Source organism: Canis lupus, chromosome 18 (assembly GCF_011100685.1).
Source record: "Canis lupus familiaris isolate Mischka breed German Shepherd chromosome 18, alternate assembly UU_Cfam_GSD_1.0, whole genome shotgun sequence".
NCBI classification, from domain to species: domain Eukaryota; kingdom Metazoa; phylum Chordata; class Mammalia; order Carnivora; family Canidae; genus Canis; species Canis lupus.
In genome coordinates this window covers 51,386,135-51,401,001 of record NC_049239.1, presented here as the reverse complement: position 1 = coordinate 51,401,001, position 14,867 = coordinate 51,386,135, and the positions used below count along the sequence as shown (strand labels likewise).

Below are 14,867 nucleotides of genomic sequence, written 5' to 3'. Positions count from 1 at the left end.
TGGGTGGCGCAGCGGTTTGGCGCCTGCCTTTGGCCCAGGGCACGATCCTGGGGACCCGGGATCGAATCCCACGTCGGGCTCCTGGTGCATGGAGCCTGCTTCTCCCTCTGCCTGTGTCTCTGCCTCTCTCTCTCTCTCTGTGTGACTGTCATAAATAAATAAAAAATATTAAAAAAAAAGTTTAAAAAAAAAAAAAAAGAAGCGAAAGAGAAGGCTCTCAGCAGAAGTGAAGGATTTGTCTCTAATGGAAAAAGGAAAGTCCATCCTCACAGACAGGAAGAAGTGAAGGATGGTAGGTTTGTAGATTGGGTCAAAGCCCTGGGAGTTTACCATCTGATGTTTTTTATTTCCTCAAGTAAAGTAAGAGGCCAGGTGTGATCCTGGGGAAGCACTTGGCAACAATGCTTCATATTCTTCATCTACAAAATGGAGATAATACTATACCATATGGTTTCTGAGGAAATTAAAAATGAAGAGCAACTCAGTCATTCCACTTCTAAGAATTGAGAGAGAGAGAGAGAGAGAGAGAGAGAGAGAGAGAGAGAAAGAATTTACCCTATAGGAAATAACCAGAGATGTACCACACTAGGCTTCATTCCATTTTTCCAACTCAATAGGCTTGTCTCCAAACCATCAGGATGGGCTAAATTTTGCTGCTGTAACAAACCCTCAAGATATCAGACCTAAACTAATAAGGTCCATTTCTTGCTCACACAAAGACAGCTATGGTACAGGCAAACCTTCAGGGCAGCTCCCCCCAGGTGGCTCAGCATGTATCTCCACATCAACATGGGTTTCTGCTTGCTGCAGCAGTGGGAAGAAAGCACTGTAGAGTCTCATGCTGTCTAGTAAATAATTCTGCACACATCACTTCTGCTCGCATTTCACTGGCCAAAGCAAGTCAGATAGCCTCATTTAATTTCAAAAGGCAGCTTACTGAAATGCTCAAGATGAGAGGTAGAGCAGAAATATCGACAGCATCAGTGACCACAGCCCCACTGTGCACAAGCTGTGAGCTTTTGTGGCAGACAGATCTTAAGATGGCCCAGGGTCCCCACTTCTGGTGTTCACACATTTGTGTAATTCCTTCTCCTTGAGTATAGGTAGGATCTGTGACTTGCTTCTAACCAACAGAATATGACAAAGGTGACAGGATGTATGTGATGATGTGGCCATGACTATATTACATAAGACTAATGCTGCTCTTGTGAGGAGACACTCTCTCACTGGCTTTTAGGAAGCAAGTGGCCATGGTGGGAAGACCCACATAGCAAGGAACTGAAAGTGCTCTCTGGCTGACAATCCAGGCCCTCAGTCCTGCTGCCCAGAGAAAACTAAATGCTGCCAACAACCACATGAGTTTGAAGATGAAGCCCTCTCCAGTTGAGTCTCAGATGAGACCACAGCCCCAACCAAAACTTCCATCGCAGCTTTGTTGAGATCATGAAGCAGAGAACCCAGGTAAGCCACGTCCAGTCTCCTGACCTACAGAAATTGAGACGATGTCTCAAGCTACTAGATGTGTGATAATATTGTTATACGGTGATCAGTGATGGATAACTAACACAGCTCTGCCTGAGATCCCATGCTACCCTCACTCCCAGCTATCTCAGTCACCCTTCTGGTCTTGCTTTCAACCCCTTCAATTTCAAATCACTTCCCCTGGGAACCCCTCACCGAATCCCTGGGCTTGGCTAGTCCCCCTGTACACTCTCCTAGCCTGTCATACTTCTCTTTTGTCATAGTGGTAATTGTAACTAATTTTTTTAGTGTAACTAAGTGGCCATCTCTGAAGGGAGGAACTGTCACATTTATTCTTGTGTCCTAGTCTTAAAAGCACCAAAAAATCAGTGCCTGATACATAAAAAACTCAAAACTTTTCCAGATGATATTCACTACAGGCTGCATTTATACATATTTTTAGTGTAAATGATAATATACCCAACAGTTAAGGACTTGGTTAAATAAATTATGGCCCACCAATAAGACAGTATTCTGGAAGTCATTAGAAATCATTTAAGATAATTAATAACAGAAATGTTCTAAATTATTGCCAAGTTAAAAGCAAAAGTCAGCCAGTAGAGCATGCAATTCTTGATCTTAGGGCTGTGAGTTTGAGCTCATGTTGGAAGGGAGGGAGGGAGGGAGGGAGGGAGGGAGGAAGAAAGAAAGGAAGGAAGGAAGGAAGGAAGGAAGGAAGGAAGGAAGGAAGGAAGGAAGGAAGGAAGGAAGGAAGGAAGGAAGGAAGGAAGGAGAGTAGAACAAAATGGTATTCAGAGAATGACCCCAATTTGTTTTAAGAAGTCTTATATATATAGGGGTGCCTGGGTGGCTCAGTAGGTTAATTGTCCAACTCTTGATTTGGACTCAGCTCATATTCTCAGAGTTGTGAGATTGAGCCCTGCAACAGGCTCTGCATTGGACATGGAGCCTGTTTAAATTTCTCTCTCTCTCTCCCCCTTCCCCCCAATCCTCTGCTTGTGTGCACTCTTAAGGGGAAAAAAAGATATTATATATAAATACACATACAAAGAAACACAGTAGGAAAAACGTACACCAAATATTGGCAAGTGTTTCATCTGGTTGGTGGGATTACAGGAGGTTTTTAGTTCTTTTTTAAAAAGATTTTATTTATTTATTCATGAGACACAGGCAGAGGGAGAAGCAGGCCCCATACAGGGAGGAGGTTTTTAGTTATGTTTTTCTATGCTTTCCTTTTTTTTTTTTTTTAGATTTTATTTATTTATTCATGAGAGACACACAGAGAGAGAGAGAGAGAGAGAGAGAGGCAGAGACACAGGCAGAGGGAGAAGCAGGCTCCAAGCAGGGAACCCGACGTGGGACTCGATCCCGGAGCTCCGGGATCATGCCCCGAGCCAAAGACAGACACTCAACCACTGAGCCACCCGGGCATCCTGTTTTTCTATGCTTTCCAAATCTCAGTGTAAAGTGAAGTGCCTAGCACCTAACAGATGCTCAGTAAATGTGAATCCCATTCCTGCCCCATCTCCTCCTCTCTGAGAAGACAGGAATCCTTGATGTTCTGGATAATGAGGAAAACAAAGGCCAGGGACTTCCCAAAGACCTCCCCCAACTTGGGCAGGTACCTACTGAAGCTTTGCTTCTTCTGTGGGTCTGTGGCCATGAACTCCATCATAGTTCATGTTCAGCCAACACCTGACCCAGAATAAGGATCAGCTTAGTAGCAGGGGCTGAAGTACCCCTGGGATCTGAGGTGCTTTGTGCAGTAACTCTGCTTGGGGCTGTGACCTAGTACCTACAGCAGTCTGTTTCTGTTGAGGTGATAAGTCCCAAAAAGGTAAGAGATATTTCTTTTTTTTTTATTTTTTTATTTTTATTATTATTATTTTATTTATGATAGTCACAGAGAGAGAGAGAGAGGCAGAGACACAGGCAGAGGGAGAAGCAGGCTCCATGCACCGGGAGCCCGACGTGGGATTCGATCCTGGGTCTCCAGGATCGCGCCCTGGGCCAAAGGCAGGCGCTAAACCGCTGCGCCACTCAGGGATCCCGGTAAGAGATATTTCTGATAGAGACACAAGCAACCTCTGATGCCTTTTTTTTTTTTTTTATTTAAGATTTTATTTATTCATTCATGAGAGACACAGAGAGAGAAGCAGAGACACAGGCAGAGGGAGAAGCAGGCTCCCTAAAGGAAGCCTGATGTGGGACTCGATCCTGAGTCTGCAGGATCACACCCTGAGCCAAAGGCAGACACTCAACCACTGAGCCACCCAGGCGTCCCACCTCTGCTGCTTCTGTACATCTAAGCCTGAGCATCCATGGCTTCCACCTGTTCTCTTACCTCTGAGGAGGAGGACAACACAGGGTTTCGCATCAGAAGGCTCCAACAAGTTTAAACAGCTCCAACTCCTACCTCTGCCACCAATTCAAAACTTGGGCAAGGTGCTCTGCTTGGCTAAGCATTGGATTATACAGTATGAGAAACAGCATGAAGACCAACTTCCTTAGGGCAGCTGATGTCTGTTCACATTGGCTGCCATCAGCACTGGTCCTTTTCCCTTCAGGTCCCAAGACAGAAGTCAAGAGCGGATGACAAAAGAAATGTTTATTTAAGTTTGATCTCTTGATACTGTCATACATATGAAAATATATAATTTAAAGTCAGGGATATAACAATCAGCTTGGTGTCACCTCCCTCCCACCCTTTTGGTACAGCTTTTCCAACTGGCCTCCATTCCAGCTACTCCCTTCAAAACCCTGGAGTGTGGGGGACAGGGTCACTTCTTGGCAGCTTCTGCCTGGGCTGCCAAATCTGCCTCTTTCTGGGCAGCCAGGAATGCGGCTCGCTCTTTCTGGAAAGCTGCTAGCTCTTCTGAACTGAGGCTGCAGGTGAGAAAAGGAGATAGTGAGTGGCCAGTCACTGCTGGGAAGCTCACAAGTGCCCACACCACTGTCTCAGAGCCCTTTCTCCCTCCTTGGACTCCCCAGCCTCCATACCTTTGCTACCCCACCTCTGTCTCTACCTATGATTCCCTCCTTAAAGCTCCACCAGTCCTTTTGAGGCCCCGGCTATACCCCAATCCAGATTAACTGCCCCTTCCTCTGTGCCCCCAAACACTTTGTACAAAGAAGTCGTCAGGCTATACACATGTGCCTCCCCCCAAGCAAGGGTCAGATCGACTCACTTCTGTACTTCTAGTCAAAGTGAAGATTTGAGAAAGTCAGGTCTATCCTTGTACCACGTTTAATCCCACTTCTCTTAGGAAACAAATGTTAGCCTCAGCATGAGATGTAACATCAGCAGCAAGAGGCCCATAAAGGGCCAAGCCCCGCCCTTGCTGTTGTCTGAGCCCTCAGATGATGTATGCTCTCCCATCCAACATCTCACTTCAGAGAAATAATTCCTGAGGTCATCCCAAACCCTAGGAGGGGGCTTCCTGTTGGCCTCAGGATCAAATATGAACTTCAGATAGATGGAAACAGCCTTCAGCCTTCCCAACTGGTCCATTTGTCTCACCTCTCTTCCTATTCCCCACTCTGCTTCTAGCACCATACGCCAGAGCACACTGCATTTATTTGCTTCACTTTTTCACCTCCTGTCCTTCACAGGGATCTTCCCACTTCTTGGAATGCTTGTCCCAGTCCTTGACCTCCTTTTCCAAGTCTGTGCAGATGTCACCTCCTCTGTGAAGTCCTCATTGACACACCAGGCAAAATTAGGAGCTCTACTCTTTCCTCAAGAACCTGCAGTTCCTTTTGTCAACAATGACCATCTAGCAGCCTAATGCTCCACTTACACATCTGCCTCCAGCTCTCAACTGTGAACTCCCTAGGAGTGGGGCCAAGCATGGCTATCTCATTGTTCCTCGCTGTATCTTTTTTTTTTTAAGATTTTATTTATTTATTCATGAAAGACAAAGAGAGAGAGAGAGAGAGAGAGAGAGAGGCAGAGACACAGGCAGAGGGAGAAGCAGGTTCCATGCAGGGAGCCTGATGTGGGACTTGATACCGGGACTCCAGGATCACGCCCTGGGCCAAAGGCAGATGCTAAACCACTGAGCCACCCAGTGATTTCTTCCTCGCTGTATCTAACGTCCAGAAAAATGTCTGACACATAACAGGTACTTAATATTCATATTCCAAATGGATGAATAAGGCTGCCCACTCCCAAGAATCTAAGGTCCTTGACTCAGAAGCTGGTCCTCCCACTGTAATGGGCCCTCCTGGCTTTGCTCCAGAGTCAAGAACTTTCCAAGCCCTCCCCTCACATTGCACCTTCCCAAGACACTCACTCCTTCACCACACGAATGCCCAGGGAACGGGCAGAGCCAATGATGGAGCGAACCACAGAGGACAGGGGCACATCCTGCAGGGCGAAGGCCTCATCCTGAGCTTTAACTTGGGCGATCTCATACACATGCTTCAAGGTCACCAGGCCAGCCACCTCCTTCCCTGGGAGGAAGAAACAAGTAGACCTTGAGGTATCTCGGCTTCCTTCCAGAGCCCCCAAAATCCCGGGTACCCACCCTGACCCTTACCTGTTTGCCGGGCCCCCTTCTCAATCCCAGCAGCTGCTTTCAGGAAGTAGGAAACAGTGGGTTGTCCGATCTTGATTTCAAATGTCCTATCAGGCTTCATGGGGAAGAAAATACAGGAGAATATCTCTCTTATCTCCTCTAGGCCCTGCTGCCCCAGCCCAGAGAACTTTTAACTTCTGTTCCCCCTTCCCTTGACTCATCTTCCACTGGCGTCCATTTAACAGATCATGAAAACACGGGGAAAATAAATCTGCAGCTAACAGCTTTGTCACCTCTAGTCCAGGCTCAGCTCTGCTGTAGAAGCCCGAGTGAGATGGACAGGCAAAGGGAGGAAATGCAATATGGCAGGAAAGGCTCAGAAAAGATATGGTCTAGTCTCCACTGTGTAAATGGGGAAAGTGGGACTCGGTGATAGGAAGAGCCTCACCCAAAATTAAAAGCAGAGTAGCAACCCCAGTAACCAAGGGGAAGAAAAACAAATAGGATCATTAGGTGACGGGGATTAAGGAGTGCAATGAGCACCGCGTGTTGCATGGAACCGGTGAATCACTATATCATACACTCAAAGTTAATATAACACTGTATACCGGCTAACTGGAATAAAAATAAAAACTTAAAAGCCAAACAGGATCAAAGTCCCGACTGTGCACCTTCACAAAAATCTTGGTGGGCAAAGGAATGCCTTCTTTGATGTCCTTTGTCTTCTCGTTGAACTCCTTGCAGAACTGGTTGATGGAAACACCTCTCTGGGTGGGAAGCACGGACATTAGTGTGGGGACAAGGGGGCGGCTTCCTACCATACGGGAGATTCTATCCCTTTCCTCCTTCGTCTTCATCTCTTAAAGGTCCCATCCTCCTCTTATTAACCCAGATTCAACTAACACTTTACGCGCCAGAGGATCTGTATGCATCGTCCCTCTATCCTCCCAAGGGGCCGCTGACCAAGGACGGAGGAAGCTTAGCCTCGAACAGGCCACGGAATGAACGCAAAGACCAAAAGCGTGTGGGCAGCAAAGCCGCGCTTTGACCTTACCTTACCAAGCCGAGCCCGCACCCTCCACCCGCTCCGGGTCCCAGTACTAGGTCCCACCCCCACCACGCCTCCCGCTCCGGGTTCCAGCCGCGGGACCACCTGACCCAGGATGGGACCTAGAGGAGGCCCGGTCATGGCCTGGCCTGCCCGCACGATGGTCCGGATCACGCCGCCGGCCTCGGGCTTCCTGAGGGCCCGAGCGGCTCGGTTCAGCTTCGACATGACGCGGGGTTGCGGCCTCAGTTCAGCTCAGGATTACAGCAAAAGCGACGGCCACGGGCGCCGCCATCCTGAGTCAGAGGTCAAGGGTCCTCACGTTAGGTTTGGTCATATGACGCCAACAAAAAGCAGCGTTGTTTCGGCCTTTCTATTCTCCAACTAGTACGCCAAAGAGAGTAATATGAAGGATAAAAAAAACTTTTACCTCACGATCTGAAGATAAGGGAAGGCCTGAATGGTTCAGATACATGCATTCCTCCTGCAGAGCACATAGGCAGTACCTCGGACAGCTAAACTGGAGGAGGAGGAGGCCCTTAATGTTCGCACAGCATTGTGGGCATGGTAGTTTTGACCGCTTACGCAAATCTCGCACGTTGCTATGCTCTGGGGGGCCATCTGCTGGATGTGATTATAATCCTGGGGTTTGAAGGGAATTTAGAGCTCCTTCTCGGGCGTGAGCATCTCTAACTTTCCCAGCCTGTTTCGTCACCTGTTGTTGAAAGGCACTATGATTAAGAGTATAGACCCGGGAAGTAAGTACCCGGTTGTTCCTCTTGCTGGCTGTGAACTTGTTCAAATTACTTATGTTCACTTTCCTCCCCTGTACAAAGATTATAATATGTAGACATAGCTCTAGGGACTGTTGTGAAGATTGAGTTAGCAGTGTGTTAGGACAATGCCCGGCATCTAGTAAGCATGTGCTATTAACTGTACAACGAAGACAAAACCTTCACAGAGCTGTTGTGAGACTTATAAAAATAAGCCAGCATCTTATTATGCCTTTTTTTTTTTTTTTTTTTTTGAGCACTTGCTATATCCAGGCATGGTGCCGAGTGCTTTAAGGGCATTATTATCTCATTTAGTCCTCACAATGGCATGAGGTAAATTCTTTTATTTTACCTTTTTGACAAACGAGAATGCTGACGCACAAAAAGGAGGTCAAAAACAACTACCCTGTGTTGACAAGGCTGGGAAACCAATATTGGTATTACCGGATTCTAGACCTTGTGCCATGTACCATGACTCTACATTGCCTCATCTAGTAAAAGGAGATAATCTGTGCTAAACCACACTGTAAACTGTCATATTTTTATTATGATTTTTTTGGACTTCCACTAATTAAATGTGATTATTCCTGCCTCTGAAGTTTCTCAAGTTCTTTATAATGCTCTATCTCATTAGCCTTAGCCAGGGTCTGGAATCAAGCTGGCTCCTGATTCACTAGTTGTAAAACATTGGGCAAAATAATTAAGTTTCCTGTGCTTTGGTTTACTCACTAGCAAAACGGGGCTAGCAATAGTACTAACCTCCCAGGAAATGAGTTAATTCAGGTAAAGCACCTTGAAGAGAGCCCAGCTAGATATGATTTATCTCTGAGTGCCCCCACACTGCCCAGCCTTTATTTACACTTTTATTTTACAAATAAATACATAAATTCTTCCTAAATGAAGAAATCAGGAAACAGATTGGCATGGCAGGTGTTCTGGGAGCCTCAAAAGCAGCCTGGGACAAACTGGGCTCTGTTGTCAATTTTCACTTTATGTCAATGAAAGGATAGTCTTGATTGTCCCAGCTCTTACACATTTTGAGGAAGCAACTCCCTAGTCTAGTGTTGGAAATGTCAGAGCATTTTAGTGTTGAAAATGAGATGCAACAAGTGAGTGGGGAGTCAGATCATACAAGTCTTATCAGCCCTGTTAAGATGTGTGGCGATGCAGTAGAAATCATTGAAGAGTGTTAAGTAGTTGCATTTTGAAAGGTGACCTAGGCTTGGGTACATAGAGGGATGAGAGGAGGGCAAGGATGGATGCAGGAAGACCCATTAGGCCAGGGCAGGAAACCTGTGGAGAGATGTTGGTGGCTTGGGACCAATTCAAGAGATACTTAGAAGATAGAAATATATTTTAGTCAGAAAATGCTTGTGCAATATATACTGTGTCCACCTTTATGAAAAGTCACTTATGTAAACTTCATTATAATCCTATAAAGTATAGGTCCTGTTATTATTCCTCACTTTATAGATTAGAAAACTGAATCCCAGAGAGGTCAAGTCACTTGTCCAAACTTATGCTACTAGGATGTGAATTTGAACCCAAACCTTTGGCTCTAGTGCCTTTACTAACCACTCCCTAGACTGCCTGGCCCATCAACAGAACTTAGTGTTTGATGGGTGATTTGTCCAGGGAGAGGGAGAAAGGCATCCATGGTGATGTTCTGGATTCTGGCATGGAGGCTTTGGGTAAATGAATGATAAAGTCTTTCACTTTCATTGTTGGGACATGGGAGCTGTAGGTGGGTGAAAGATTGTGAGTTGTGTCAGAGAGTATAGTGTAAGCCTTGACAGTTGGATTATCCTCTTTGTAATATCAGTGCCTGGCTTAAGCTTTGACTGAGGAGCATCCATTTCAAGGAGACATCCATTTCAGAGATGGCTATCTAAACACATTGCCAGACACAACTCTAGATAAAAAGAGCCAGGTCACGGCCCCCTCTCCCACCTGAGGCTCCTTTGTTTTAGAGATCTTGGTAACTGAGCATTTGAACTGCTTGATTTTACTCTTTTTGTTCTTTAAATACCAACTATTCTGTCTTAAATTCACCAATAAATAGTGAGCCTGTAAAATTTTAGGTCCCCACCCTGGACCCCAATAAAAGCAGAAATCCAAGGTGCTCCCCCTTCTCTCTCTCCCTCTGAGAACTGGCTGTGTGGCCCCAGGTGTGCCATGCAATTTCCAGGATATGTGAATAATAAATCTTTTTTTCTCCCCAAATTCCCTGATGGTTATTGCTGAAGGCATCTTGTATTTATATTACAAACCACAAGGTGGAGGTGCCTGGGTGGCTCAGTCAGTTAAGCGTCTGACTCTTGATTTCAGCTCAGGTCATGATCTCAGGGTCATGAAATCAAGCCCTGCTTTGGGCTCCACACTGGTGTGCGGTCTGCTTAGGATTCTCTCCCTTTCTCTCTGCTCCTCCCCACTCTTGCTCTCTCTCAACAACAACAACAACAACAACAACAACCCCACAAGGCCAGTCTAGCCACAATATTAGTTGTCAGTAGCTGAGACCAACACACAACAGGGGTGCCCATGGGCACCTAGCCATGGCCTGGTCTGGGAGAGAAGCCTGAGCTGCACACAGAAATGCTGGCATCTGTAGCATAGAGACTGATAGTCCTTGGGGTCAGGGCCAAGAGTGAGATCACCCAAGGAGGAAAGAAGAGAAGTCAGGATTTAAAGAGGGGAAAGGGATCCCTGGGTTGCTCAGTGGTTTGGCGCCTGCCTTTGGCCCAGGGCACGATCCTGGAGTCCCGGGATCGAGTCCCACGTCAGGCTCCCGACATGGAGCCTGCTTCTCCCTCCTCCTGTGTCTCTGCCTCTCTTTCTCTCTCTCTCTCTATGTCTATCATAAATAAATCTTAAAAAAAAAAGTAAATAAAGAGGGGAAAGAGGGTAGCCTGGGTGGCTCAGTGGTTTAGCACCACCTTCAGTCCAGAGTGTGATCCTGGAGACCCAGGATCAAGTCCCACGTCAGGCTTCCTGCATGGAGCCTGTTTCTCCCTCTGCCTGTGTCTCTGCCTCTCTCTCTCTCTTCCTCTCTCTGTCATGAATAAATAAATCTTTTTTAAAAATAAAAAAATAAATAGGGGAAAGAAAAAAAGAGAGTGAGCAAAGGAAACCAAGAAGGAGCAGCCACAGAAGAGATGAAGCATCTGAAGCTGCAGGAGAACAGTTTGAGAAAAAGAAGTGAAGAAGTGGAAATCAAGCTAAAATTGAATCTATGCATAGCAGAAAATGAAAAAGCCTGGACAACGTATTATAAGTAGGGGGTTTTATACTGTGACTTCCAATGTACACATTATAGAAAGACTCACTGGGCTGTGAGGAGAAGCAAAGAGTGAATGTGGAGTGACAGGGAGGGAGACTTAGGAGGTCCCAGCTGCAAAACTTGCAGCCATCTCTCCAGGTGGATAGTGGACCCTAGAAAAGCAATGAAGGCCAGGAGTCTGTGGGTGCTAATCCCCTTCCCCAAAGAAGTGTAAGACCTTAGAAAGGGAGTAGCTGTGTAGTGATCAAGGCATGCTTGGCAGAAATGCCTGTGCCCTTGTGCAGCAGAAAGGTTCCCATGCTCTGAAGTGTAATGGGGAGAGAGAGCAGAGAAGCCACCAACCCCGGAGGGAAAAGCTGCCTAGACAGAGGCCTTCTTAGGATGGAGGTCCAGTTGGGCCATCTCATCAGGGACCCATGTGAACAGACAGCATTGAGTGCAGTTGTGTCCTCCTGGGGTAAGGGAAAGGAACTCCAAATTTCTACCAGTGGAAACAGAGATGAAGTTGAATCAGAGAAAGGTAAAATTCTGTATCTTATACATGGGAAGTATGAACTGAGATCTGTACCTGTGACACAAACCATGCTTAGCCCTGTTCCTGGTACCCTGAGAGCCCCCGAGCAGCATAGAAAGGCAAAGAAGGGGGAAGCAGAGGGAGAAGGAGTAAGCTGAGATCCTCCCTTCAACTTTTGATTGCAAATATAGGGAGTTAGGGGCTTAGAACCTCCTCCCTTAGCCTGCATGTTCTGTCTGTCCCACCTACTTATGTCCCTATAGCTCCCACCAATCCTGTCATCTCCTCTATGACTGCCAGAAAGCAGGGCTGACATCCTAACACACACATTTACCCCTAGCTGTGTGACTTGAGGCAAGTCCCTACAGTTATCTGGGCCTCACTGTGAAATAAGAATTACAAAGGTACCTACCTCACAGGCCTGTTGAGAGAATTTAACATCATTATGCAGGCAGGGTATTTAGCTCAGGCCTGGCTCAAGGCATATAGTAAGAACTCTATGAAAGCTAAGTACTAGTATTGTCAGTTCAGACTTTGTCTTTTCTTGGCTGGATACTCAGGGCAGCCTCCACTACGGCCTCTCTGCCTCCATTTCTTGCCCTTCCCAGGTATCCTCTCCAACTCAGCCAGTGCCAGGCCCTTATATAAAGCTTGTCAGTAACACCTACAGCTTCTTTTCCCAGACTGTGGGTCTTGGTCCATCTGAGATACTCATTAAGTTCAGCTTTCTGGGGTCTCCCTCCATGGCCCCAGGGGACCCTTCTTGGACTCCTCACTCTACAAACTAAAGTCTAACCTTCATATGGGATTCAAGGCCCTAGACCTAGCACTTGCCACCTTCTCTAGCCTCATACTCCCTACCCCACCCTCTGACCAACCAGAGAGTGTACACTCCCCTGCTGTCCTGAAATCTCCTATGCCTCTCCATATGTAGATGAAAAGACCTGGACACTCTCTCCTCCTTTACTTTCTGACTCCCTCTGCTTCCCTATCTCTCAGGAAGATGCCTCTCATGCACTGAATTCTCTCCTTTCCATAGTAATACCTTGAAGCTCTAACCCCCAGCACCTCAGAATATGACTGTGTTTGGAGATGGGGCCCTTTTAAGAGGTAAGTGAGTTAAAATGGGGCTACTAGGTCAGGCTTTCAACAATCTGAATGATGTCCTTATAAGAGGAGATCAGGACACAGACATGCACAGAGGAAAGACCACGTGGGGACACAGCAAGAAGGTGGCTATCTGTAAGCCAAGAAGAGAGGCCTCCAAAGAAATCAGGCCTGCAAACACCTTGATCTTAGACAATACTTTTTAAAAACTAGCATTGTGGCCCATCAGTGGGTTATTAAATTGATTTTGTGAGTTCAACTAACATTTTAAATAACATAGAATGGAACAGAATAGAAAATTGCTGAGTACATCCCATGGAGTAAATGCATGTATTGTCTCATAACACTGGTGTTTCCCTTGTGTGCCTGTGTTTGCATTGGACCACAATAATAATGTATTTCTTACTGATGCTCATGGGCAAAAAAAGAAAAAGAAAAAAGAAAGGAAAAGACAGGAAAAAGAAAAGAAAACCTCTGTAGCTTCAGCAAGAACAAGTCCCTGCCTGTTCAAATTGCAGACTGTAAGGGTGTGGTTGAATCAGCTCATCTTATTTTAAACATTTTTATTATAAAATACCATAAACAAACAAACAGCCTGTACAAAATGAATGTACAGCTTAGCTATTATAAAATAAATACCCAAGTGAGTACCACTCAGTTAAGGGACTGAACAGCACCATGGACAGCACCCCAATGCTCTCCCCTCCCCACTCTGGCATGTGCTCCTTCTCAATTATGGCCACTTTCCTAATTTTTGTGCTACTGACTTTCTTGACTTTCTTTATTTTTAACATTTCATTTCTCTTTGCTTTACACCTAGGAGTGGAATTTCTGGCTCATGTGGTAACTCTATGTTTAATTGCTTGAGGCGCTGCTGGACTGGTTTCCTAAGCGGCTGCACCCATTTTACATTCCCACGAGCATTGTCTGAGGTGCCAAGTTCCCCGCATCCGGACAACGCCTGCCTGCTTTTGCCACCTTCTATGGGTCATCCTTTCTTGTTTCTTTGTATGAATTATAGGGTTTTTGTGGTGGTTGTTATTGGAATCCGAAGACTGTAATTAATATATTATAGCAACTCTGTACTTGTCTACCCCCTCCAGGGCTTGCTATTGTCGTTTGTCTTTTTAGTAACTGGCCGGGTTATTTTAGTGAACTCTATCTCCCCACCTCCCCTACTTTCCAGTCTAAATATAAAGCCTCTGTTTTGGTCCTCAAGAAGTGTAGCCTTGGGTATACCCAAGGGATGGGATGACAGTGGTTTGGGCAGGGCTCTCCTCGACTAACTCTTTCCCTGGCTACACCCAGCTGTTAAGCTCCACTCAATGCTAGCTGAGTCCTCTATTGTTTTCAACAATATCCTGGGACAGAAATTGTTCCATGAACTGATGCAATCAAATCTGATCTTTTTAAAGGAATAGGGTTTAGGGCACCTGGGTGGCTCAGTCAGTTAAGTGCATCTTTGGATCAGTTCATTATCCCACCATCCTGGTTCTGCGTTGGGCTCCCTGCTTAGCGGGGAGTGTGCTTCTCCCTCTGCCCCTCCTTGTTCCCTCCACTCCCGGCTTATGCTCGCTCTCTCTCTCTCAAGTAAATAAATAAAATCTTAAAAAAAATAAAGGAATAAGATTTACATCCCCAAATCTACCTGAGGATTCACTCTTTTCCCAGCTCCCATTCCCACTCACAACAGGGCTTCAAAGGCAGAATTCAGCATCTTAGCCCTTCCTTCTTCTCTCCAAATCTCTTAGCCCAGAGAGTTTCTTATTGTTTTTTCTTCAAATCTTTTTCTAAACTGTTTATGCCAGCCACTTGTCTTGAAACCAAGATAAAGAAATAAAGGTTGTATCTTGTTCCTTTCTTCCTTTCTTTGTTGCTCTTTTTTTTTTTTTTTTCCAATAGGGTCAAGATCTAGATTGAAGAGAGAGAAGGGAGGGGCTGAACAAAGGGATTTCAGAACAATACTGTAAATTCTTTTCCACCATAGGTAGATACTATTATTATTCCCATTTTATAAATAAGGAACAAAGTCTAGAGAGATTGAGAAGCTGGAGTTCTTGAGACAGGGCCAGAATTCAAGGCTGGAACTTGGGCACTTGTGTCTGTTGGTGGTGTCTCAACTCTTCCTTCTCCCACACCCAGA

The 14,867-nt window shown here is 45.9% G+C and overlaps 1 protein-coding gene across 2 annotated transcripts; it reads right to left on the bottom strand.

Moving 5' to 3' along the window:
- Positions 1-4,070: 4,070 nt before the first annotated feature.
- On the bottom strand, positions 4,071-7,377 carry MRPL11 (mitochondrial ribosomal protein L11). Of its 2 annotated transcripts, XM_038562507.1 has the most exons (5): positions 7,156-7,376; positions 6,674-6,769; positions 6,024-6,117; positions 5,778-5,937; positions 4,071-4,368 (listed from the first exon to the last, which is right to left on the bottom strand). In XM_038562507.1, the coding sequence occupies exons 1-5, from the start codon at positions 7,276-7,278 to the stop codon at positions 4,263-4,265; spliced, it is 579 nt and encodes a 192-aa protein (XP_038418435.1). In that variant the 5' UTR covers positions 7,279-7,376; the 3' UTR covers positions 4,071-4,262. The 2 variants fall into 2 exon arrangements, with proteins under 2 accessions (XP_038418435.1, XP_038418436.1); XM_038562508.1 differs by lacking the exon at positions 6,674-6,769 and having other exon boundaries at positions 7,156-7,377.
- Between the last annotated feature and the right edge of the window lie 7,490 nt (positions 7,378-14,867).